We start from the raw sequence: 27065 nt of genomic DNA, 5'->3' as shown, positions 1-27065 counted from the left end.
TATGAAAGTTGGGCAAGACGGCGCTTCTTGGGAGGCAAAGAAGGGGCACATGGAGGGGAGCAGCGGATGGGGGCCGCTTCTGGAGTGCTGGAATGTTCTATTTTTTGAACTGGGTGGTGTTACATTGGTGGTAATCCTTTTTTTTGTTAATATATATTTTATTTGGTTGCATTGGGTCTTAGTTACAGCATGTAGGATCTAGTTTCCTGACCAGGGATCAAACCTGGACCCCCTCCATTGGGAGCACAGAGTCTTAGCCACTGGACCACCCGGGAAATCCCGGTGATAATCCTTTGAACTGTGTGTGTATCCTGAGCCCTCTTGCCTGCATCTGCTAGTGCTCGCGGGAGAAGGTCAAACAGGGAAAGGGCGGAGGAGGGCAGCAAAGGCCCGTGCGCCTACCACTCGGTGTAAGTACTTGTGGTCATAGGCGCCGATGGGCTTCCCGTCCAGCAGCACTTGGCCCCCCTCCAGGGGGTAGAAGTTCTCCAGGATGTTGACGCAGGAGCTCTTTCCGCTGCCCGATGGCCCCACGAGCGCAGTCACCTTTCCTGGGGACAGGCTGAAGGAGACATTCTGCAAGGAACACACAGAGACAAGGCAGGGCCACTGGCTCACTCAGAGGCTCTGGTCTCAGAGGCCCCGGGCACCCTTCCCAGCCTGCCCCACTGCCGCCGCCCCAGAAGGCTCTCCTTTCTAGGCCTTGACAGCACTTTTATACTCGTCTCCTTTGCCTGGAATGTTCTCTCTGCAGAGAGCCATTGGCTGGCTCCTGCTCCTTGTTTAGGTCCCAGATCAAAAGTCACCTCCCCCGAGAAGCCCTCTTGGACTATTAATACCATCTCTGCAGACTACCCTGATTTATTGCCTTCCTAGCATTTCTCTTGGAATCCTCTTGTTAACGCCTTCCCCAACAAGAGCCCAACTCCAGGAGTGGAGGGACTCTGCTTTTCGTATTTTTGGCTGCACTGCCACGGCCTGGCCTGTAGGGGGTGCAAGAAAGTGGGAGGAGGGAAGGGATGGTTGGGGGTGATGGGGGGTGTTCTCTGGCCCTCTCTCACCTGCAAGACTTGGGTGTGGGGCCGAGTGCGGTAGGTGAAGGTCACGTTCTCAAAGTCCACCCGGCCCTCCAGGTGGTCAGGGGCCAAGCTCCCGTCGTGCACCATGGTCGGCTGCCGGTCAATGAACTCAAACACTTTCTCGGCGGCCCCTACTCCTTGCATCAGGCCGCTGTAGACGGAGCCCACGGACTGTGGGGGGAGGAGAAACATGTTCCTGACCCATTGACACCCCAATCCTAGGTTCCCTCTCCATGCTGCCAGAGGGATGAAGGGAGTGCAGAGAGAGCAAGAACACAGCAGCAGGTCTGACGGGGGCGGGGTGGGGGGGGGGGACGGTCACAGGAGGCTGTCAGAGCCTCACCGGCTGGTACAGCAGACCAGGAGGAGGATGCAAAAAATGAAGACAGTGACAAGAAATACTGATGCTTTATGTGTTACAGCTAAACCTCATCACTGTCCAGCAGGGTAGGCGTTATCACCCTCCAGAAGAAGAAATGAAATTGCAGAGAAGCCAGAATGTAGCAGGACAGGAATTGGACCTGCCCTTTTCAGCTGCCGCAGAATTTTTAAATTTCGATGATAAAAATGGCCCTAAATTTATACTATACATTTCCTTGGGTAAAAATATACACAAGTATAAATGTGAATAATGACTCATTTTACTGAGTGCATATATGTCTTATGAGGTAGCTGCTATCATTAGCTTCTCTGTGATGATAAGGAAACCGAGGCACAGAGCGCTCAAGTAACTTCCCCCAGGCCACACAGATGGAGAAGCGGCAGAACCAGGATTCGAACCCCAGCGTCTGGCTCCCGAGTTCAGGCCCTTATGATCTGTGACTGAGGGTCCTGGTTGATGAAATGGGGGTAACATTAGTGCCTGTATCATGGTTCTGTGAAGACAGTACTCAGCACATAGGAAGCCTTCAATACACCACAGCTGTTAACATCCACATATAATTACTCATATTAAGACACAAGTGCTGTGTAGACACTGCTCTCTATCCCTCATCCCAGAGGTGGTCCCGGTTATCAGGGTACTGTGTCTTTCAAGTCCTTTCTCTGTGCTTTTACAAACACATGCAAGTACATAATTAAATAATTTTGAGACGAAAGAAAACCATGAGATCAGCCCATCCCTATGACTCAGAGATTAGCTTTTGCACTAGTTCTGTGTCTTGGGGTTCTCTGCACCAGTGCACACCGCTCTGCCTCGCTCCTGTGGCTGCTGCCTAGTGTTCATAGCACAGACGGACTGTTTCCGGCATACGGATATACCGTATTGCCCAATCACTGGTTGACAAGCATTCAGCTTTTCACTGTTATAAACTATGCCACACTGGACATCCTGGGACACATGTCTGCCCACTGCTGTGGATGTTTCGGAAGCATTGCTTCCTTGACGCTGATTCAGATGACACTGTGAGTCTGACTGGAGCTAAGGCAAAGTACCGTCTGCGGAAGACACTAACCCGCCCCTGACCCCCACAGCTTTACCACTGCAGGACACACAGGCTCCACCTTAGTGCTGGAGGGCTTTGTGGGGGGGTGGGGTCAGACCAGAGAGCTAACACCCTCACTCTGTGCATCCTCTGGAAGTGACTGATGGCAATTTAGGCACAAGCTCCCCAGCTCCCTCATCTCAGGGCCTGCTGGAGGGAGAAGCCAAATTAAGAGTTAATCTACAAGGACTTCCCTGCTGCCCCAGTGGCTAAGGCTTCAGGCTCCCAAAGTGGGGGGCCCGGGTTCGATCCCTGGTCCAGGAATTAGATCCTGCATGCCGCAACTAAGACCAGGCACAGCCAAATAGATTTTAAAATAAAATTGAAATACTGTATGTGTATATATATATATATGTATATACATATATGTATACATATATATATGTATATGTATATATATGTGTGTATATATATATGTACATACATATATAAAAGACATAATCCATTTAAAAAACAAACCCACTCTTCTTTTTCCATAGAGCTGCTCTTTAAAGTGGGTTAAAATAAAGTCAGACCATCTGGCTTGGAACTGGGAACCCCTACAAACATGGGGGGCAGGTCACTGAACCACTCTGAGCCTCAGCTTCTTTTTCTGGGAAATGGGGACCCGGGGAGCACTGGGCCTTGTACAGGTGCTCAGGGGCATCTTCTGAAATAATTTCTGTTGCTGCCACTCTGCTCCGCAAAGTTGCTGTCACAGGTTAGTGTTAGTCTCCTTGTTGGCATTATCATGTCCTTTAGAAAGAAATGCCACCTCCTGTGGACCCTGGAGAACCCTATTCAGATCCCTCCCCCTTACCTCTCCCTCCTCCCCAGGACCGCCCCCCCTCTTCCCCAGCCAGCCCCTCACCTCCATACAGTCTCCCAGGACAAACTCATAGATGATGAAGGAGATGAGGTTGCCACTGGTCATCTGCCCCGAGATGACGAGGTGGCCCCCGTAGTAGAGGATGCTGACCTGGACCACAAGCAGTGTGAGCTGCAGGGCAGACGGAAAGCGGTGTCTGACTCTTGGGGGCCCTTGACTTAGATCCACAACCCCATTCCCTCTGTCTCCCCGCCCCACAAGCTGCAGGGGAGGTGAGAGCAGCCGTGGACTCTGCACGCACAGTCACAAACTGCAAGTCCAGCCAGCGGCAGGGACGGCCTCCCACGAGCTGGTGCCCCTCTGTCACTCACACCCTCCCCACCCCTACCAGGGAGTTTTTCCCTGCAAAGGCCCCCTGCTGGAACAGGCCATGAGCCTGGTCAGGAACAAGGCTTTCTTTGTCAGGCCCTGGCATACACACACACACACACACACACACAGAGTTCCCAAGTGCCTCAGCGAGGCCAAACTGGAGCTATTCGTCTCCTCCTTATTGGGAAGAGCATGGTTCAGAGAGGCTGGGTCCTCTGGCTAAGGTCACACAGCAAGCTAGGCCAAGCAGATGAGGTCAGTATTACCAGGAAGGAGGGGCTGTGCCTGGGGTGTGCTTGCCTCCCGCCCCCTCTGGTGCCCGGGGAGTGTCTGCGAGAGGAGTGGAACCTGCATACCCATGACACAACCCACTCGGGGTCCTGATCTGCCCCTCCTCATTCCAAGCCAGCAATGCTGGGTCGGAACTAGACCCACAGCTGGACCACAGTGCCTTGGCACAAGCAGCAAGAGGCGCCCTTGCTGGTGGGCAGACTGCCAGGAGACTTGGCTGGCTGGATTTCAGGCCTTTCTCCCCTCTGGCTGGGCACTTTTGAGGAGGGGTTACCGTGGGTGGGGGGAGGTCCCAGAAGGTCCTTATCCCCTGCTCATCTGTAGATCACCAGCTTCTTCCTTGTCCTAAATCCCACACCCTCCTCATGCCTACCCCAGCTCTTCCCCGACAGCCCACCCTCAGGCGTGGCCAGCACACAGTGACAGGCCCCACGTGCTTCTTCTCCAGGAGGGGCTGGAACGCGTCCCCAGGGAGTGAGCCGGACGCTCTAGGACCTGCCAGGAATCTGCCCAGGTCGCATCCCCAGGTGGCCTCGGGGTGACTCCCCATCTTGGCAGGGGTGTCTCCCCAACAGGGAAAAGAAAGTTCCTGCCTGGCCACCCCACACCCAGGTGAGAGGTAAGAAGGAGTGTCCTGGGGGGACAGTCACAGGAATCTACGTTTCTTTCCAGAAAGATCCTCTGAGGACAAGCAGAAAGTCAGGACAAAGTCAAGTGTCACACCAGCATGCAGGGACCTGGGCCAATGCACTGACTAAGGGGTCCTCCATCTTTGTCAGACCTGCCCGGGCTGGGGGCACGTACCCCGCTGCCCCAGACGTAGTACATGTAGGCCGCGGCTTCCTTCCTGTTCAGCTTGTACACCTGCTGCAGCTTCCGCGAGTACACCTCCGCCTCCTCCTCCTCGTTGGCAAAGCTCCGCACTGTCTTCATGGCGCTGATGGTCTCCTCGGCTGTGCTGCTGGCTCTGGCCAGAGCACTCTGGACCTCTTTGGAGAGCCTCTATGGGTGGGAGCGGGGACAAAGAGGAGGAGACCTCGAAACAGATAGGCTCACCCTCTGCCCGAGCCCCAGGTCTCTCTGGGGCTTTCTGTCTTTAGTTGGTGTCAGATCTATGCAGGGAGTTCCAGGGACAAGGGGATGAGACATAGCTCCCCTTCCTCCCCCATCTCCTCCTAGCGTGATTTGCTGAGCTCAGACAACAGACTCCAGCTGGGATTTGGGGGTGAGCTCCTGAGGCTCTATCTCCTGAGGGATGGGCCACTGATCGTGAAGTTATCTCTAGTATTCAGAGAAAGTTATGCATGACCATGCATAACCTTCTCAGAAAATGAGTCTCGATTCCTGATCCTGAGCTGGCATAAGAGCAGGGATGCTCTGGATGGTTGTTCAGGTTGTATACTGCACAAGAAACACCACCTATTAAGGCGGCACCATTTACATCCAGCAACATACATTAAATTATGTGAGAGACTGAAATCTAGCACAGAGATTCCAGAACTCATAGCTGAGTTCTAGATGGTGGTGGAGGCCACGGGCTGTGAAATCTGCCCACATCGTGTGCTTATAACTGGGGATGGATGGCTGAGAAGTGGTTCCAAGAACATGACCATCAGACTGCTGCCCACAGAGTTCCGGAAGCAGTCCCTGGGCCTCGCTATGCAGGCTTTGTGACAGTTACCACACTCAGAACTTCACACGAGCCAGGAAGGCTGCCCAGGAGGCTCCTACATTGGCATGTCTCATGACCTGCGAGTCACGCCCAGGCCATCGGAAGCACGCAGTGTACTCAGGCTCAGGCACCCTGGGAGGAGCCACATTGCCTTGAGTCATGTCTGGCTGCGGACGATGTGTGTGGCTTGTGGTGATGACTCAGTGATGGTACCCTATACATGGGGTACAGGTACGAGACCTAAATAGGGCTTGCTTGAGGCCGCACCCTTGATCCTGAAGGTGGAGCCTGAGGTGTGCACAGAGGCAGGGCTGATGTGATGCAGGGCGCTCCAGGGCTTCCTGGCCCCTCCCAGGGGCTGGCAGGAAGGCAGGAAGGGTGGGGTGGAAGGGAAACTGCTCTGACTCTAACTCGTATATTTACTTTCTCTCCTCAGGGACGGAAACAGCAAGGCCAGTGGTCCAGACCTGCGCGGGAGAGGGCCCTCCTGGGTGACTGGGCTCTGCAGGAGGGTGACACAGTGGGCTGTGGGGAATGGGTTCATTTAGGTGCTGGCCTCAGGTCATGGGCACGAAGAATCCTGACCAAGTGGGACCTCAGGGTCCAAGTGCCCTGCTCAGGAGCGCCCCTGTCCCCCTCAGGCCTGGATCACTGGGGAAGGGGCTGCCTGCACCTACCCTGGGGCCCTGAGAGCTCAGAGGCACCCACCACTGTGGGAACCAGGAGGAAGGTGAGGCAGGGGCTTCGCTTACAGGCTGATCCTTCTGACAGCAGCGCTGGAGGCAGCCGGAGGGGACTACTGCTTGCCCATCATTGCATCTTGGGTGAGGGCCTTGATCATGGGGGCCTGGGTGCCTCCACCCCCCGCCCCTACCTTGAACATACACTCTAGAGAAAGAGAGCAAACTTTGCACTCAGAGTGAAACCCAAACTTCCCACAAAGGCATATACCATCTAATCCCCCATCACCTCCCGGCTCTCTCCTCACTTCTGGTTCCGGCCTCACCAGCCTTCCTGAGGCTCCTCAAACAGGCCAGTCACGGTCCCACCTCAGGGCCTTTGCACTGGCTGTGCCCTCTGCTTGGAACGAGCTTCCCCAATATGTCCACCTCTTTACTCAAAGGCCACCTTCTCAGAAAGACCAATTTAAAATTGCAGCCTGGGACTTCCGTGGCGGTCCAGCGGTTAAGGATCCACTTGCCAATGCAGGGGACACAGATTCCATCCGTTGTCCAGGAAGATCCCACATGGCTTGCAGCAGCTAAGCCTGTGTACCACAATTACTGAGCCTGCACCCCAGAGCCTGTGCTCTGCATCAAGAGGAGCCACCGCAACGAGAAGCCCGTATACCACAACCAGAAAGTAGGCCCTGCTCACTGCAGTGAGAGAAAGCCCAAGCACAGCAGTGAAGGTGCAGAGCAGCCAAAAACAAAACAAATAAAAAGTTTAAAAAAGGATAGCGAAAGAAAGACACTTAACTCTAAAAATAAAACAAAACTGCAACCAATCCCAATGCTCTCTATTATGCTATTTCTTTTCATTTATCTCCTTATCTCCTCCAACTTTTATTGTATTATATCTCTAGTCGTTAAGTCGTGTCCGACTCTTGTGACCCCATGGACTGCCAAGGGGGCAGCCTGGCAGGCTCCTCTGTCCATGGGATTCTCCAGGCAAGAATACTGGAGTGGGTTGCCATTTCCTCCTCCAGGGGATCTTCCCGACCCAGGAATTGAACCCGGGTCTCCTGCATTGCAGGTAGATTCTTTACCGACTGAGCTATGACTGTATTATATATTTCCATCATTGTCATTGTTGCTATTTATCGGCTGGCTCTATTAGAATATAAGCTCCATGGGGACAGGGGTCCTGTCTGATTATTGAATGAGTGAACGCAAACTCAGTTTTAAGACAAGTCCCTCATTAGCCCCCAGTGGCCCTCTGAGCCCATCCTAAGGGGTCATTTGAGAGCTGCTGGTGGGGAGACCCCAGTGGGGATCAGGCGGGGCCTACCTTGTAGTACTTGCCGTAGATGTCGGACACCATCATGATGATGGGGAAACCCATGAAGGTGACCAGGGAGAGCTGCCATGAGAGGCTGAACATGAAGACCACCACACCTGTGACCTTAACCGTGTTCCGCAGGAAGATGTTGATGTTCTGGGAGACCAGGTCGCTGACCATGGTGGTGTCCGAGGTGAGGCGGGAGATGAGGTCCCCTGGAACACAGGCCTCTCAGCTCCCTCTGCAGTAACAGGGCCGCTGAGAGCGGGGGCAAGGGACCCTTGGGGAGCTTGGACCTTCCCTGTCTTCTGGGCTGGGCTGCAGGGGGACAGGGTGAGCCGATGGCCCTGGGGGCTGCTCTGAGCCCAGCCCTTGTCACCAGCATCTGATTTCAGCTTCACATCTCCCAGAGCACAGAGGAGGCAGCTGAGGCTCAGAGAGGGGAAGAGTCTTGCTCAGCGCCGCACAGCATGGCCGTGACTGCGCCAGAGCTGAACCCGTGGCCCCTCCCTGTCACTGGCAGAGAGGCCATGCCCCTCTTCAGCCTCATGGTAATAACCATCTGAGCTGCGGAAGAGAGAGGACCAGAACGCCCCTTACTGATGGCTGGATACTGGGCTAAGACCTTGACAACAGTCCCGTGGGGCAGCTCCTGTTATTGTTCCCATCTTACGGAGGAGAAAACAGAGGCTCAGGGAGGTGAACTCAGGGATGGGGCCTGCACCCAGGCTGGGCTGCCTCAGAGACTGGATCTCGGCCTCCCTGTTCTGTCCTGTCCTCCTGCTCTGCTCACCCCCACAGGCCGAGGGAGTCCTGGCCCATGTGCTTCCCACAAGCCAGTGGGAGGCGAGGCCTTGGTTGCTTCAGGGACAGGGTGGCTTGGCGAGGGTCCTAGAGTGGCCACAGCTCACAGCAAAACCTCAGACCAGCTCCCCAGGGCTCGGGGGGGCGGGAGGCCCACGCCAGCCACGAGGGGCATCCCCACCCTGAATCGGATGGCAGGGAGAGCCAGCAGGACTGAGAGCACTGATTCACCCATTTAAATCAAAGCAGGGCAGGCCCACCTGGCCAGGCCCAGCCCCAGGTCACCCGAGGCCCCCGGGAAAACCAACCTGTGCGATTCTCGTCAAAGAAGCTTGTCTCCTGAGACACCAGCGAGCGGAAGAGACAGTTACGGAGACGAATGTTCAGTCTGGCAAATATGAGGGTAAAAATGCCGCCCCGAATACCTGCGGCAAATGAGCTAATTGCAGATAAGAGATGTTATGTATAGCACGACGTCCTTCCGGCAACTGACCCCTGCCCCTCACTGCTCCCTCTCCACTGCTGGCAGGCCAGGGCCTTCGCAGGGGCAAGGGACCCCAACCTTGAGCCCACTCTCTGGGGCTGGCACTGCCAGGGGGTCACCCTGTTCCCAACAGGAGCCCCCAAGGTGAGGGCACGGGGGGGGGGACTTTTACTGTGGGCGAGAAGCCCAGCTCCACCCGTCAGGCCTCTCGCCTTTCCAGAACAGCACAGACAAAGCTGGCCCTTGTCTCCTACCTGGAAAACAGCTGGGGGTGGGGTGGTGCTGAAAGGGGAACCCCGCGGACTGAAGTCATTTTTAGGGACAAGAGGGGTGTGGCTCTAGGGTGGGGCTCAACCAAATGGGCAGAACTAAGCCAGTGGCTGGGTTGTTGGTTACCATGGGGACCAGCTGAGGGACAGGCCTTAACCCTCCCATCCCAAGGGGCATTTCTTGGCCCTCCATGGCCCCTTTTCCTCTCAGGAGCTACCATCCCCGTTCGCAACTGCAGGCCTGGTGGGTGGGGGCAGGCAGGGGTCGCTACCTGCCGATGGCCAGCACACACATGATGATGACGGCTGCGCTGAACTGTTCCATGCTTTTCTGGATGACGATGCCATCGATGGCCCGGCCAGTGTAGTAGGGAAGGAAGGTCTCTCCTGCAGGAGACAGGGCGGGCTCGTGGGGGCGTCTGCAGACAGGAGGGGGCTCTGGAAGTCCCCAGACTACCCTCACTGCTTACCTCACTCGCGGGGTTTTTCTCTCTCTGCAAACTCCTGCTTAGCAGCCAGGCGGGGGCGGGGGCAGGGGGCCCTCTTTTCAGAGATCAGGAACATACGAAATGTGAGTTATTCAGTCTGTACTGACTGGATCCTGTTATCAGGAATAACGGCTCCCAGACAGGGAGAACACAGACCCACGGGGCTCCTGGGTGATAGTCATCCCCTCTGCACGAGGACTCAGAAGGCGACCTTGTTATCACCCATTTTACAGACAAAGAAAGTGGAGCCGAAAAGATGAGCTGAGGCTCATCCAGTCACACCACCAATTGACAGCTGATAGCCACCAAAGTTCACTGCTTTCTTCTCTCTGCCAGAGGGTTCAGAGTCCAAATTCTAGAAGCTCAGAAGATGTCTATGTTCTGCTTCTGAGCAATGCTAGAACCGCCACCCCACCCCTCCTGGTCGGGCACTTTACAGCTTGCCAGATAATTTCTTACCCATGTATCTTCACCTCGATCCTGGGTGTGGCAGGGGGAAGGGGCATCTGGCAGAGATGTCATCGCCATTTCACTGAGGTGGAATGGGAGACTCAGAGAGGCTGAGGAACTTGCTTGACATCACACAGTAATTAAGAGGATGGCAGGACTCAACCCAAACCAGCTTCCAGTCTGGGACTCATTCCTTGCGCCTTCCCTCCCAATAACCTGGAATGAATGGCCCACTCTCATGGAAATGATGGACATGAAACGGGAGGTGGTCAGACCAGACTGTGTCCAGTTTTCACTGCAGCTTTCAGCAGCCACAGCCTGGGTCAGCACCAGGCTTAGACGAGGCGCACGATAAAAGTCAACCCATGTGCAGGTCCAGTGGGTCCCTCCCCAGTCAGCGCTGCAGAACTGGCTCAGCCAAGACAGAGGCCTTCCATGGGGTTCTGGCGCCCTCTGCTGGTCTTGGCGCAGAAACCACAGGGTGGCTACAAAGCTGGCCTCCATCTCCCCTGCCCTTGGCCAGATGGGGTCTCCAGCCAGAAGTTCTGCCTCAGCTGAATCTCTGCCTCAGTTTACCCACGGGGAAGTAAAGGGCCTGAGGAGCTCCAGGAGAATTTTCAGTCCAACAAGCACCAGTGATGATACTAACCACCACACACGTTCATGGAGCCCTTGCTGGGTGGGGGTGCTGAACTAATAACCAGGTAGGCAAACTCTGTTGTTGAATCTGCCCAAGAACCAGGTGAAACTCTCTGGTCTGCCAGCAAATTCAGAGAAATATTTCCAGAATTTTCTGCCTCTCCTTCTGCTGTCCCACCTGGCTTTGTCAACGTCCTTTGGATGGTCTCAATTAAGTCTTGGCTCTCCTTGCTGCCACCTTTGTCCCCATCAACCTGTTTTCCACTCTCAGCAGACAGCAGGAGCCTGTGAAACCCAAGTCAGATCGCCTCGTCCTGGATCAAAGTCCTCACAGTGCCTGACACCCGCTGCATGACTGGCCCTGGTACTGAGCTACTAACTTCTACTCTCCCTCCACTCTCTCTACTTTTCCTGTAATAATCAGGCAGCTTTCTGCCTCAGGACCTTTGCACAGGCTGTTCCCTCTGCCTGGACCACTGTTACCCCAGATAGCGGCTCCTTCACCTCTTTCAAGTCTCAAATGCCTCCCAATAATCCTATAAGTGAGTATTATCATTCTTCCCATTTTACTGATGCGGAAACTGGAGCTCAGAAAGGTTAAGTCATTTGCCCAAGGTTATTGTAGTTAGGTTGCCATGAAATCCGTATTAAAGAATCTCAGTGGGAGACACTCAAGACAAAAATTAACCCCTTTTTTCCCACAACGGGTAGTTTTCCTTTTAGATTGTAAGGTTTCAGAAAAATCTGGGCCCTACTGGATGCTTACTGATTGAAAAATAATCGTTAATCACAGTGTGTGTACATGCGTGCTCGGTCCCTCAGTTGTGTCTGACTGTTTGTAACCCCACAGGCTGTAACCCGCCAGGCTCTTCTGTCCATGAAATTCTCCAAGAATACTGGAGTGGGTTGCCATTCCCTTCTCCAGGGGATCCTCTCGACTCAGGAATCAAACTCACGTCTCCTGCATTGGCAGGCAGATTCTTTACCACCGCACCACCTGGGAAGACCAATAACCATAGTATTTAACTTTTGTGAAGTACCTAGTTTTGCCAGGCACTGTGCTTCACTTCATTTAATTTTCACAATAACCTGGGACTTCCCTGGTGGTCCAGTGGTTAGGACTCTGCACTTCCACTGAAGGGGATACAAGTTCAATCCCTGGTCAGGGAACTAAGATGCCCTGCGGCGCAGCCAAAAAAAAAAAAAAAAACATTCACAAAACCCTGACAAAGCCCTCATTACAGGATGAGACACTGAAGTTTGGCCACAGTAAGTAAACTCGACTAAAACTATCTGAGACTTCCCTGGTGGCCCAGTGGTTACAAACCTACACTTCCCATGCCGGGGGTGCAGCTTTGGTCCCTGGTCGGGGAACTAAGATTCCAGACGCTGCGTGGTGTGGCCAAAAAAATAAAACAATGAGTGAAGTTGGGGGCCTGATCTCAAGCTGAAGCCCTTGACCTCAACATAACCCTACAGGCTGGCACAATCTGCTTGGCTGTATTTTAGGACATCTGTATCCCTGAGTGCACACCAGCTGACGACAGCGCCCTGGCCGGCAGGGGAAACAAGGCCATGTGGGAGACAACTGCCAACACGGGCAGGATGGCCATTCACTCATTCATCTACTCAGCGAGTCTGATTCTGGGCCAGGTATTGGGGGCCCTGAAGGAGTCAGACCTGCCCTCTGACCCCAAGGGGCTCCAGGCCTGCTAGGGGAGGCAGCAGAGTAGATGCAAGATACTCCTGTCACCAAAGCTGTAGCTAAGGACCAGGGTCAACAGCATCCCAGGAGGCTGCTCACGAGCAGACTGCTCACCTCGTAGCACGAGGAGGAGAAGCAGGCTGGTTGAATGACAAGGGGGCATCTCAGTACTCACGGCCGCTAAAACTTACTGGGAGCTTTCTATGTGCCAGGAGTTGTCCGAGGCAGCCTACTTGTATGAGCTCACTGAACCTCACAACTGCTGAGATGCCCATTTTACAGACAGGAAGACGTGCCTAAAACCACACAGGGGTCAAGGGGCTGGGACTGAGAGGACAGAGGGTAGATGGTACATGGAAAGGGGCTCAAGGGCTCGCCAGTTCTCTCTAAGATCCCTGTGCCTCTGTGGCTGCTCCCAGACTCTGTCCCTCGGTGAGTTAGACATGTAACAACTCACAGGAGTGGACATCCCTGTACTTCCTGGAGGTAACAAGCTCTGTACCTCTCCTTCTCCTCTCAGTCCTTTTAGTTTGTTTGCTTGCCTGTGCCTCGTGGCATGTGGGATCTCGGTTCCACGATCAGGGACTGAACCCATGCCTCTTGCACTGGAAGTTTGGAGTCTTAACCACTGGATCGCCAGGGACGTCCCTCTCCTCTCTGTCTTTATTCCAGCTTTACGACATCTTGGAACAAGGATGTTAGCAACCCCTATTTCACAGAAAAAAGATGTGAAGCTATGAAAGGCTGGATCATCTGCCCACAGTCACACAGCCAGACCTGGAACAGGAATGGAATTGGTACCTGGGCCTTGTCACCCCCAGAACCCACAGTTTCCACCCTGCAATGTCATCTTCCCACTGTGTTGCTGAAGTGGCACTTTCAAACTGTTTGGACCAGACTGAACAGATATCAGATATCTGTTATATGCTCTCTAGGTTATATGCTATCTATCCAGTAACAGATATCATTTATATCACCACCCAGGACACACACACAGGTGCACACAACTAGGATAAAAGTTTCATGCAACTTAAGCTGGATTTAGAAAAGGCAGAGGAACCAGAGATCAAATTGCCAACATCCGTTGGACCATTGAAAAAGCAAGAGAGTTCCAGAAAATATTGACTATGCCAAAGCCTTTGACTGTGTGGATCACAATAAACTGCGGAAAATTCTGAAAGAAATGGTAATACCAGACCACCTGACCTGCCTCTTGAGAAACCTATATGCAGGTCAGGAAGCAACAGTTAGAACTGGACATGGATCAACAGACTGGTTCCAAATAGGAAAAGGAGTACGTCAAGGCTGTATATTGTCACCCTGTTTTTTAACTTATCTGTCTGTAGAGTACATCATGAGAAACTCTGGGCTGGAAGAAGCACAAGCTGGAATCAAGATTGCTGGGAGAAATATCAATAATCTCAGATATGCAGATGACACCACCCTTATGGCAGAAAGTGAAGAGGAACTAAAGAGCCTCTTGATGAAAGTGAAAGCGGAGAGCGAAAAGTTGGCTTAAAGCTCAACATTCAGAAAACTAAGATCATGGCATCTGGTTCTATCACTTCATGGGAAATAGATGGGGAAACAGTGGAAGCAGTGACCGACTTTATTTTTTTGGACTCCAAAATCACTGCAGATGGTGACTGCAGCCATGAAATTAAAAGATGCTTACTCCTTGGAAAGAAAGTTATGACCAACCTAGATAGCATATTAAAAAGGAGAGACATTACTTTGCCAACAAAGGTCCGTCTAGTTAAGGCTATGGTTTTCCCAGTGGTCATGTATGGATGTGAGAGTTGGACTGTGAAGAAAACTGAGTGCTGAAGAATTGATGCTTTTGAACTGTGGTGTTGGAGAAGACTCTTGAGAGTCCCTTGGACCGCAAGGAGATCCAACCAGTCCATCCTAAAGGAGATCAGTCCTGGGTGTTCATTGGAAGGACTGATGCTAAAGCTGAAACTCCAATACTTTGGCCACCTCATGCAAAGAGTTGACTCATTGGAAAAGACCCTGATGCTGGGAGGGATTGGGGGCAGGAGGAGAAGGGGACGACAGAGGATTTAATGGCTGGGTGGCATCACTGACTCGATGGACATGAGTTTGAGTGAATTCTGGGAGTTGGTGATGGACAGGGAGGCCTGGTGTGCTGCGATTCATGGGGTCACAAAGAGTCGGACTGAACTGAACTGAAGCTCATCACAGACTACATACCCTGATGGCTCTATTCTGCTTCATTATAAAAAATGCTTTGAACCCAGATATACCACTTATCTATAGGATGACTTCTTTAGATATATTCACAGTTATAGGAAATGTGTATAAACAAGAAAAAAACAGACTCAAAACCACCCAAGAGTCCAATAACAGGAGATTGACTAAATAACCTATGGTACAGTCACACAGTGGAATATTATGCAGTCAAAAACAAAATGAGGAACTAACTGGGAGAATTCTAGGATATACTATTGTTGTTATTGTTTTATATGGCTGCACCGCATAGCAAGATCAAACAAGTCAGTTCTAAAGGAAATAAACCCTGAATATTCATTGGAAGGACTGATGCTGAAGCTCCAATACTTTGTATATGTGCTGCTGAAGCGAGCATTGAAGCTCCAGTACTTTGGACACTTGATGCAAAGAACAGACTCATTGGAAAAGACCCTGATGCTGGGAAAGACAGCTAAAAGGAGAAAGGGGCGCAGAGGATGAGACAGTTAGATGACGTCGCTGACTCAGTGGACATGAATTTGAGCAGCTCTGGGAGACAGTGGAGAACAGAGGAGCCTGGCATGCTGCAGCCCGTGGGACTGCAGGGTCAGACACAAACTTCAACTGAACAACAACAACAGCACAGTGTGGGGGGTCTTAGTTCCCCTACCAGGGATTGAACACGTGCCGTTGCATTGCAAGCTCAGAATGTTAGCCACTGGACCACCAGGAAAGTCCCCAGGATATATTAAGTGAGAAAAGCAAGACACAGACTAGAGTGCAAAAGATGGGGGGAGAGAGACTTCTTTGCTTATAGCTGTATAAAGAAACTGGAAACATATATAAGAAATGAATAAAAGTGGTTTCCTGCCCACTTGGAAGTTGCTGGAACCATTTCCTGTAGTTAGCCCTGGGCAGGGGGAGTTAGGGTTGTCAGGGGCAGAATTAGGGTGAAACACTCAATGTTTACCTTTGAGTATTAATTTGATGTTTGAATCATGGAAGGAAGATATTAAAACTGGAGAGGACGGGGCTTCCCTGGTGGCTCAGTAGTAAAGAACCCACCTGCCAGTGCAGGAGATGCGGGTTAGATACCTTCCCAGATACCTGCTCCAGGAAGATCCCACATACCGCGGAGCAGCCAAGCCCGTGCGCTACTGAGCCTGCACGCCGAGAGCCCGGGAGCCGCAACTACTGCGGCACGTGTGCCTAGAGCCTATGCTCCACAACGAAGGAAGCCACCGCAAGAACCCTGTGCACCGCAACCAGAGTAGCCCCCGCTTGCCACAACTAGAGAGAAGCCCGCACAGCAACAAAGACCCAGCACAGCCAGAAATACATACATAAATAAAATTTTTAAAAATTGTATAAAATTAAAAAAAAACTTGAGAGGAAAGAAGAGGTGGTCACATCCCCTAAACATATTCCCTGGGTGCCCACCAGGTCCCACAGGCCGGCACTTACCCAGAGCTGCCACGATGAGGAAGAAGGAGGCCACCACAAGGAAGGCGATGTCGGGCTTGGTGTAGGACAGCAGCTTCTGCAGCGTGGCCCCAGACGCCTGCTCGGGTGCAGGCCGGTCCTCCCCGGGGAAACTCTCGCCCTCGCCCTCGCCCTCGGCCCCAGCACCCCGCCCGAGGGCCTTGGCGTCCGGCCGCACAGTGGACAGCAGCCACCAGAGCAGGAAGGAGGCAGCGAGTGAGACGTAGGTCCACACGAAGAGGGCCCAGAACCACGGGTCCCGGACCGGCTTGCGTACCTCGGAGAAGAGCAGCAGCTTCACCACGGTGTAGATGCCCCCGAAGAGGCACACGAGGGCGATGACTGTCCACGAGGCCTGCAGCCTCCGGGGCCCCAGGGTGCTGTTCTTGGCCACGCCGATGGTGGCCCCCAGAAGCAGGCAGCTGCGGTACAGGCAGGCCGCCCAGAGGTCCAGCACCGAGTCAAAGATGTTGAAGTGGCGGATGTCCTCCAGCAGGCTGCGGTCCCGGTGGCTGAGGATGTAGATGGCCGTGGTCATGCCGACGTCCAAGCTCATGAAGGCCAGGGTCACCACGACCGCCTTCCACAGCTGCATCCTGCTGGCCGGGGTAGGCAGGCACCGAGGGGCAGGCTCTAGCTCATGGGGGCAAGGCCATTGTCTGCGGGGCGAGGCCAGACCTGCAGGGTGCAGTGGGGTGAGGGGTGAGGGCTTGCTGTTTGCTGCCTGTGTGACCTTGAGCAAGTCACTTGACATTTCTGAGCCTCAGATTCCTCATCAGTAAAATGGCAGTGACAAATTACACAGGGGTAGGGTGAAGGTTCCACTCATTCAGGGAATATTTATTGAGTGTCCTTTGTGGGCCAGACACTGTTCTTTGTGCTGAGGATTTAAAAAAAAAATTATTTGTTTAGCTGCACCGGGTCTTGGCTGCAGCATGCAGGATTTTTAGTTGTAGCATTGAAGCTCTTAGTTGGGGCATGTGGGTTGGGTTCTCCGACCAGGACTGAACCTGGGCCCCTTGCACTGGGAGCGCTGAGTCTTAGCCACTGGACCACCAGGGATGCCCTTGTGCTGGGGATTTAACTGTGAACCAAAATAACAAAGATCCCTGCTCTTGAGGAGATGGGACATTCATGTCAGAGACAGACAATAAGTAAGTGATACGATGTGTTAAGAGACAGGGCTTGGGGGGAAGAGTTGGGTGTAAGGGATGTGAGGGCAATTTTAAATGGGGGTGCAGGGAAGACTTTGCTGTGAAGGTAATACTTGAGTAAGACTGAAAGAGATAAGGGAGTCTGCCATGTGCATACCTGGGGGAAAAGCATTTTGGACAGGTGGAACAGACATGGCGAGAGCCCTGAGGTAGGAATGTGTTGATGTGCTTGAGGGAGACAAGGAGACATGGGAGTCTCTGATGCCCCATCTGCAAAACAGGCAAAGCTCCAGAGTCCCCAAAGGAGGAGAGAGGCATGGAGCAACAGGAGGGGTGGCTGCGAGTAGTGACTGGGAATAGGGCAATGGGGCGGGGCAGGGGCGGCAGCCTGAGAGACCCTCTCCCTCACAGCTCCAAGGCTCAGACCAAGGTGACTGACTGCATGTTCTGGAATGCCAGAAACCTCACACAACTCCAGGAGGCCAGTGCTTCCACATTCCCATTTACAGTTGGGGAAACTGAGGCACAGAGAGGCAAAAGCCCATGTCACTCTGGTAACAAAGGCCTGAGTCGGGACACACACCAGTGTGTGAAGGGTCCCAGCACCTGACCCACAACCCTGGAACTGCATTCTTGACACAACAGCAGGTGTCTAACCACTATGAGCAAACAATTACGAGGCACAGAGCTTCCTAGCAGTCCCGCCCTTTACGTGAGCCACGTGCTTTGTGTGTGTCTGCTTATTTAGCCCTCGCAACAACTTTGTCAAATTTAGACTATCATTCCCAATTAGCTGATGGAGAAACTGAGGCCCAGAGGAGCTAATAACTTGCCCAAGATCACACAGCTGTTGAGCAGTGGAGCTCTGATTTGAACCCAGAGCTGCCTGGTTTTAGAAGCTAGGCTCTAAACTACTAAGCTAGAATGCTTGTCAAGATAGCAAGTCCTTACAACAGCCAAGACATGGAAACAACCTAAATGTCCATTGACAGATGAATGGATAAAGATGTGGTGTGTGTATGTGTGTGTATATATATACACATCCACAATGGAATACTACTCAGCCATAAAAAAGAATGAAATAATGCCACTTGCAGGAACGTGGATAGACCTAGAGATTACCACACTAAGTGAAGTGAATCAGAAAGAGAAAGACAAATACCACATGATGTCACTTATACGTGGAATCTAAAATATGGCACAAATATTAACGAAACGGAAACGGACTCACAGACGAAGAGAACAGACTTGTGATTACCAAAGGGGAGAGGGGGTAGGGGAGGGATAAACTAGGAGTTTGGGACTAGCAGATATGATATATAAAATAAGCAACGAGGACCTGCTGTATAGCAGAGGGAACTATGTTCAATATCTTGCCATAAGCCATAATGGAAAAGAATATGAAAAAGACTATATATATAACTGAATCACTCTGCTGTACACCAGAAATGAATACAACATTGAACATCAACTATACTTCAATTTAAAAATACACATATATGTGTGTGTATATATATTTTTACACACACACACACACACTTACTGCAAGCGCAAACACAGAATGTTCATCAAAGGAGAACAGACCTATACTAGCGGGGGCTCCGCCAAGAAAAGAACTGAGGACAGTGATAACACCGACGAGGACAGCAGCGAGAGTAGTAACAGCAGACACCGATGTCATTGTGCGCCTGGCACTGTTTTGAGCGGTTTACATGCAGTCGTCCCTCACAAGAATGCTATGTGGTTTCATTGTTATCCCCGATTTACGGTGAGAAAACTAAGGCACAAAGAGGTTGAGTGATCTGCTCCAGGTCACCCAGCTAGGAGGAAGTGGCAGAGCTGGGATGTGAACCCAGGCCTTTTGATTTCCAAAGTCTGAGCTCTCAACTCCAAAACTGTGATTCTTCAAACCAGCCTCCCGGAGAGGAGGAGGTAGGCAAGACTTTTAATGGTGCTCAGGAGGGTCTGAGATGCAGAGGGGACACAGGGGTGTGGTGGTCCCCAAGCCTGAGGGGCTCTACTGTCACTACAGCTCTTCTAGGAAGACTCAAGTCCGTCCTAGAGAAGACGGTTGCCCGTCAGCAGCTGGCTCTTCCAGGGAACTCTGGGCTGAGGGGAATCCAGGGCAGGGGAGGGGGTGGAGAGGGGATGGGGCAACAGAAAACCCCCTGCGCAGGCCCTTGTTCCACCCCCAGCAGGCCTGCCAGCTCGGGCTCCTATCTGCTGCAATGCAGAGGCCTCAAGGAGCCAGTGAGTGGGTGAGCGTGAGACAGAGCCTGGGGAGGGATGCTCTTGGCCTGGTGCCTCCACAGGCCTCCCAGCTGCAAAGGCCCTGCCAGCCACCTTGGCTGCAGCTCACCTCGGGGTGGGGACGAGGAGTCCCTTTAGCCCTCGGGGAGGAGCTGGCATTCAGAAGTGGGAGAGGGGGCAGACCTGCCAGAGACCAGCACAGGAGTGGGGTGGGGGGCGGGGTGCTGCACCAGCTCTCCCCACCGACTCCCAGCCACCGAGGGAATCCTTTCCTGACACTCTCCGCTTTGGGTCAAGTCAACCCGTTTGATGGCCAGCCACCTACCTGGGAGCCCAGCTATTTATCTTCCTCACCGGCATAAACAAAGTTTCGCACTCCAGCATCACAGGCTATTTGAACCACATTGTACAGATGGGGAAACCGAGGCCCAGAGAGGGAGGGAGAGAGGATGGTCTGAGGTTACCCAGCGAGCGGGGGCAGAGCACACAGCACGAGGGTGCCCAGCTCTCAAGTGCTGAGTCCTCCTCCTCCAGGCTCTGATGGATCAGAATCCAACTCGGGTCAGGTTACAGCCCTCAGTGGAGACGGGACGACTCTTGTTATTTTTAAAGTTACTGAGCAGCAGAATGAAGGGGACACAACCACCAGCCCAGACTGAGAGGAGGGGAGGATGGGGATCAGTGGGATGCTTGGAGCCATGTCCATTCTCTCCATCTGCCTGACCTGGGTTTGGCCAGGTGAAGGTGGAGGGCAAATTGTGGGCACATGGGTGACGTGCGTGCCCCAAGGGACAAGGACAGGGTGGTGGCCAGAGGTCAGGGCAGGCTGTGCCCAGGGCCTGATGTGCCCAGGAAGACAGGTCAACTTGCTTTGACCCTAAAAGCTAAGGAATGGCATAGGATTAGCAAATGACCCCACCCTCACTGACAGTCCTGTCAAAGGCTTTTTCTTCCGGTAGAAGAAATGGTGGTTGGGGCATCGCCAGCTGTCAGATGCACAAAAGGAAAGTCTGAAACAGCCAGGAGACAATAAATAGCAATTATTATTACAAGGGTGACAGCTACTGTTTACGTTTAAGGAGTATTGCTAAGTGTTTGACAATGTGCTAAGTGCCTGGCACCTCCCTTTCTGATTATTCACTGCTACTCAGAGAGGGTCTCTCAGTTATCATTCCCATTTTACAGGTAGGCAAACAAAGGCTTGGGGAAGTCAAATGACCCGCAGAGAACAGGTGAAATCCACACTTCACTCTCTGGGACCCATGAGCTACGCAGGGCTCCCAAGAAAGCGTCATGAAGGACCTGGAGGGGCCCACCCAGTTCAGTTCAACTTCTGGGGTGAACTTTTCACCCCCAGTGGTATTGTCCAGCTGACTGGGGCCGGTGCTGTGGGACGGTGTCACTGTGGGGTCTCTGGATGCAGGGCCAGGACTTCTTCCTCCCTGACTCCCACTTTTGCTGAGCTCCCTAGCCCACGCTGGGCCTTCTGCGAGTTGTTTCAGATGACTCTCAGCGGTAGGTGAAGCGAACTGGGGAGCTACAGTGGCCTTCCTGCCAGCCTCCTTTTGTCACCTGGCACCTGCCCGCCTGAAGCAAGGGAATGGAGGCCAGCCAGTCTCCAGGGGGCGGGGCAGTGGGCGGGGAATCCTGTCAGACCAGCTGAAAGCTATTTTAATTAACCTCAGGTCTGGGGAGGGGCACCCTGCTTTAACAGAGGCTTAGAAACAAGGCAGAGACCCTTGGGAACCCACAGGCTTAACTGCCAGGATGGAGGCAGAGAAGGCTCAACCCAATGGCCAGCCAGGGTGAGTCGGGGGAAGGGGTTCGCCAAGGTCGGCAGGCCCAGGCCTGCCCCCAGGTTTCTGATATATCCAGGCTCTTAGGATCTATGAGCACGGCCGCTGGAGGGTGCGGGGAGCCCTCGTTAGAGCTGCCAGTCAGATCCTTGGGGAACAGTCATCCCAGGATCCACCCTCAAAAGGCACCCCCACCATTTTCCAAGAGGTGGCGGCACCTGAAAGGTTAAAAAAAAAAAAATGCAATCTCCTTGCGGTGTGGAAAGGATGCTGCAGGGATGGGGGGCTGGGACCTGCGACTGCGGGCGCTGGGGTCCCAAGGCGGGGGCCAGGAAGGCTCCCAGGAGGCTCCCACTTTCTACCGAGATGCCTTTACTCCACCCCCGGGACAGGGAGAGCCAAGTGGCCCCCCAGCCTGTGCCGGCATAGCACCTCGACCTGAGAAAGATCTGGGTCGGGGGCCCAGGGCGCTGCACTCTTACCTGTTCCCTTACCTGGCACCAGGTGGGCCGTGGGGAGGGAGAGCAGCGGGCTGGGGTCCTCAGGGGCGCCGGTTCCTCGCGGCTCATTGGAGACTGAGCCCGGCGCTGCGCTCGCTCCGCCCCTCCCTTCCCCCGCCGCTCCTCCCTCCTCCCGCTGCTCCTCCGGGCCTCCCGCCCCGGGCTGCGCCGCAGCAAGGTCGGAGCAAACCCGGCAGGGCCGGCACCCAGGCCCGCTGATGGGCGGGGAGGGGCCTCCCGCTGGGCGGAGCCTCTGTGGGGGCGTGACCAGGACTACCCGCCCGCCCCCACCTGCGGCGAGCCCCGCCCCCATCCTCAAGGCCAAGGCCCTTCAGCTCCGGCTGCACCCCTTAGAGGCCTCAGGCCCATTCTGAGCAGGAGGAAATGGCCACACCTGCTGCGGGGGGCCTGCTCTTTAGTCTGACTTTTGCTCCAGAGGGACAGCCTTGCCAGCCCTGGAGGAAGGAGGTTATGATCCTCATTCATTCAACCAATATTTGGGGAAAGGCACTATGCTCTGTGCCCTCTTTTAAGTGTTAATAGATGCTGTGGAGAACAAAACAAGATCCTTGCCCTTCTGGAGCTGACATTCTAGTGAGAGAGTCAAGCGATACACATAATGAATAAGTAAATTATACTTGTTGGAAGGGAATACATTTCATGGAGAAAAATAGAGCAGAGTGGTGGGAAGTGGGCGAGAGGAGGGAACCTACATGTCCTCCGTGATCGCTGGGGTCTAGGTGCTCGATGCTGGGTGTGAAAAAAGAAAACTCCCATTCTTTGTGGGGTGCGGAAAATCAACAAGTAAATACGGTATGATCATCTCAGGTAGTGCCAGGTTATTACTTATTTCCTGTAAAGTAAATAAAATCCAGTGAGGCAATGGAAAGTGCCATGGGTCAGCTTCCCACTGGGAAGGGCTTCCTGAGGAAGGTGAAAGGGGAGAAAGGAAGCCATGGAAAGATCGGGAGGGGATGTATTCTAGGTGAAAGGAACTGCCAGTGGAAAGGCTCTGAGGTGGGAACCCACCTGGCATTTGAGGAACAGAAGAGGGATTCCATTCATGGGCAGGAGAGTAGTTCAAGCCCAGAGGGGTTGTGGGTGGGGCAGACAAGATATGCCCCTGTCTCTATCCAGCCTTCAGTCAGAGATTGAAAACACCCCCTGAATTTAAAACAGCCTCTGCTCCTCACATGGGACAGCTTCTTTCAAGGGGATCTGGCCAAGTGCAGAATTGTAAATGCACTTTTTTTTTGAGCCAGTAGGAAGTTCTTCTATAGATAGACTTGTGGAGGGAGCGGAAGATACTAGTTTGCAGATAGTTACTGGAAGAGCAAAAGTCTGGTGGGAACTCGCCAAATAATTACAGAGCATGCTCAACAGAATACCCTGTAGCAGGGGGAAAAAAAAAAAAACCCTGTGTCAATCTATACACAAAAGTTACAGAAAGGTATGAAATGACCTGAATGTGTTGAGTAAAAACAAGGGATAGAATCAAGCTGAAGTATGATACTGTTTGTGCAAAAACAAAAGCAAATATATAATTGTACCGGAAGAGAAGCTCCTGGGTGGATTAACCAAAAGCTAGAGTGACTCAGAGCTGGGACCAGATTCAGGCTCTCTCATTTTTGCTGTGTGAGAATAGCCAACATCATATTGAAGGAGCAAAACAGAGTCATTGTGCTGACACTACCTGACTTCAGGACTTACTCTAAAGCTGCCATAATCAGGACAGGGCGTTGTTGACAAGAGACAAATAGATCAATGGGACAGTACAGGGAGCCCAGAAGTAGACCCATATAAATATAGTCAACTGATCTCCCACAAAGGAGGAAAGGCAACTCAGTGGAACAAAGACAGTTTTTTCAGCAAATGGCGCTGAACCGGACATCCATATGCAAAAAAAAAAAAAAAAAAAAGAATCTTGTCGCAAATCTTACATCTTTCACAAAAATTAACTCAAAATGGCTCACAGATCTAAATGTAAAACATAAAACTATCAAACTCCTAGAAGATAATGTAGGAGAAAATCTCTATTTTCTTGGGGATGGAGATGATTTTTTTAGATATAACATCAAAGGCATGATCCATGAAGGAAAGAACTGATAAGGTGGACTTCATGAAAATTTAAAAAATTCTGGAACTTCCCTGGTGGTTCAGTGGCTAAGACTCCACGGTCGCAATGCAGGGGGCCTGGGGTTCAATCCTTGGTCTGGACTAGATCCTACATGTGGGAACTAAGAGCCTGTGTAGTCAAATTTTAAAAAAAAATTAAAAATTCCACTCTGCGAAAGATATTGTTCAAGGAATGAGAAGACATGCCACATACTGGGAGAAAATACTTGTTTTATATATATATATATATATACACACACATACTGTTATCCAAAACATACAAAGATCTCTTCAAATTCAACAATAAGAAAACAAATAATCTGAAAAACAGGGAAGAGAGCCTGAACAGACATTTCACCAAATGAAAAATACAGATGGAAAATGAACATATGAAAAGGCAGTCAATGTAATTTTCATTAGAAAATTGCAAATTGAAACAACAAGGTACCACTACATACCTAATAGAATGGCCCAAATCCAAAACACTAACAACACCGAATGGAATGATAGGAACTCTCATTGCTGGGGGGAACGCAAAATGGCACAGTTACTATGGAAGAGAGTTTGGTGGCTTCTTACAAAATCGAACATACTCTACCATATGATCCCACAATCACACTCTCCAAACGAGCTGAAAACCTATGTCCATGCAGAAACCTGCACACAGATGTTTAGGGCATCTTTATTCATAATTGCCAAAACTTGGAAGCAACCAAGATGCCCTTCAGGAGGTGAATGGGTAAAATGATAATCCAGACAATGGAATAGGACTCTGTGCTAAAAAATACAAATTATCAAGCCATGAAAAGAGGGAAGAAACATAAATGCATATTTCTAAGGGAGACAGGGTTTCCCAGGTGGCGCTGGTGGTAAAGAGCTGCCTGCCAATGCAGGAGACATAAGTGATGCCGGTTTGACCACTGGGTCTGGAAGATCCTCTGGAGGAAGGCATGGCAACCCACTGCAGTATTCCTGCCTGGAGAATCCCATGGACAGGGGAGCCTGGTGAGATTCAGTCCATGGGGTTGCAAGGAATCAGATACAACTGAAGAGACTGAGGAGACAAGCCAATCTGAAAAGACTAAATACTGGATGGTTTCAACTATAGCACATCCTGGAAAAGATAAACTATGGAGGAACTTCCCTAGCAGTCTAGTTGTTACAGTTCCGCTCTTCCACTGTAGGGGCACGGGTTTGATGCCTGGTGGGGACCTGGGATCCTGCATGCCTTGTGGTGAAGCCAAAAAAAAACCTATGGAGACAGTAAAAGGATCAGTGGTTGCCAGGGGTCAAGAGAGGGTGGGGAAGACGTCCCTGGTGGCACAGTAGATTAGAATCTGCCTGCCAGTGCAGGGGACACAGGTTGGATCCCTGGTCCAGGAAGATTCCACGTGCTGCGAGAACAACTAAACAAGTGCACCACTACTACGGAAGCTTTCGTGCTTGCTCTAGCACCTCTGTGCTGCCACCACTGAAGCCCGAGGGCCTGCGCTCTACAACAGGAGAGGCCACCACCATGAGAAGCCTGCTACAACACAGAGTGGCCCCTGCCCGCCACAACTGGAAAAAGCCCAAACAGCAACAAAGACCTGGTGCAGCCAAAAAAAATACATAGAAATTTAAAATGACAGTAATTTAAAAGAAGAGAGGAAGAGGGGATGAACGAACGGGCAGAGCATAGAGGATTTTTAGGGCATTGAAACTATTCCATATGACACCATAATAGTAGATATGTGACTATATACATTATCAACAACCATAGAATATGCAACTCCAAGAGTGAACCCTAATGTAAATGAAGTACCTTGGGTGGTAATGACATGCCCATGTGACATCGATTGTTGATGGTGGGGGGAGGCTCTGTGTGGGAGGCAGCAGGGAACACGTGGTGAATCTCTAGACTTTCCACTCTATTTTGCTGTGAACCTAAAACTGCTCTGAAGAAATGAAGTATATTAAAAAATGGTTAAGAAGCCAATGTTACATTATATATATTTTAACCACAATAAAAACTGTTCATTATAGCTTCATCCATGACATCCCCAAACTGGAAGCAATGCAAATGCCCATCAGCTGTAGGAGGTACAATGAATGGTGGAGGAGGGCACCTGGGGGAATACTATGCAGCTACAAAAAGCATAAGCCGCTGCTGCATACAACACTGATGAATCTTAAGATCATAATGCTGGGGGTGGGGGAGAGATAAATTAGGAGTTTGGGATTAGCAGATATAAACTACTATATAAAAAAACAGATCAACAACAAGATCCTATTGTATAGCACAGGGAACTAAATTCAACATCCTATAATAAACTATAGTGGGAAAGAATTATGAAAAAGAATATGCATATATGTATAACTGAGTCACTTTTCTGTACATCAGAAGCAAGCTAACAACACTGTAAATAAACTGCACTTCAATTAAAAAAAAATAATGCCAAGCGAAAGAAGCGGAATACAAAACAGCACATACTACATGATTTTATCTGTACTGAATTCAAGAACAGGCAAAACTGATCTTTGCTCTTAGAAGTCAGAGTAGTGACTACCCTTGGGATGGCCAGTCACTGATGGGGGATATGTGGTGGTGGTGGGGCTGGGATGTTCTGTTTTTGGATCTGGGTGCTGGTTATGTGGGTGTATCTAGTTTATGAAAATTCACCAAACTGGACACCTACGATTATTGCCCTTTTGTACATGTGTGCTGTCAGTTCAAATGAATATGTACAGACGTATATACATGCATGCATGCTGCTGCTGCTGCTGCTAAGTCGCTTCCGTTGTGTCCAACTCTGTGTGACCCCATAGACGGCAGCCCACCAGGTTCCCCCGTCCCTGGGATTCTCCAGGCAAGAACACTGGAGTGGGTCGCCATTTCCTTCTCCAATGCATGAAAGTGAAAAGTGAAAGGGAAGTCTCTCAGTTGTGTCCGACTCTTCGCGACCCCATGGGACTGCAGCCTACCAGGCTCCTCTGTCTGTGGGATTTTCCAGGCAAGAGTACTGGAGTGG

The 27065-nt window shown here is 51.7% G+C and overlaps 1 protein-coding gene across 3 annotated transcripts in view; it reads right to left on the bottom strand.

Moving 5' to 3' along the window:
• ABCB9 (ATP binding cassette subfamily B member 9) overlaps positions 1–22016 on the bottom strand; it is a 29440-nt gene extending 7424 nt beyond the window's left edge. For 2 of the 3 annotated variants that reach the window (XM_027956446.2, XM_042234586.1), the window contains exons 1-9: positions 21922–22016; positions 16222–16917; positions 9537–9651; positions 8820–8950; positions 7717–7922; positions 4839–5036; positions 3414–3542; positions 1062–1250; positions 403–576 (exon numbers count right to left, since the gene is read on the bottom strand). In XM_027956446.2, the coding sequence (XP_027812247.1) occupies positions 403–576; positions 1062–1250; positions 3414–3542; positions 4839–5036; positions 7717–7922; positions 8820–8950; positions 9537–9651; positions 16222–16834 (1755 nt within the window). In that variant the 5' untranslated portion in view covers positions 16835–16917; positions 21922–22016. The remainder of the gene's footprint in view (positions 1–402; positions 577–1061; positions 1251–3413; positions 3543–4838; positions 5037–7716; positions 7923–8819; positions 8951–9536; positions 9652–16221; positions 16918–21921) is intronic. The other variant, XM_004017328.5, reaches the window with a different exon arrangement.
• Between the last annotated feature and the right edge of the window lie 5049 nt (positions 22017–27065).

The sequence above is a fragment of the Ovis aries genome, chromosome 17 (assembly GCF_016772045.2).
Source record: "Ovis aries strain OAR_USU_Benz2616 breed Rambouillet chromosome 17, ARS-UI_Ramb_v3.0, whole genome shotgun sequence".
Taxonomy (NCBI): domain Eukaryota; kingdom Metazoa; phylum Chordata; class Mammalia; order Artiodactyla; family Bovidae; genus Ovis; species Ovis aries.
Note: the sequence above shows the minus strand (reverse complement) of the source record. Positions and strands in the feature narration are given on the sequence as shown.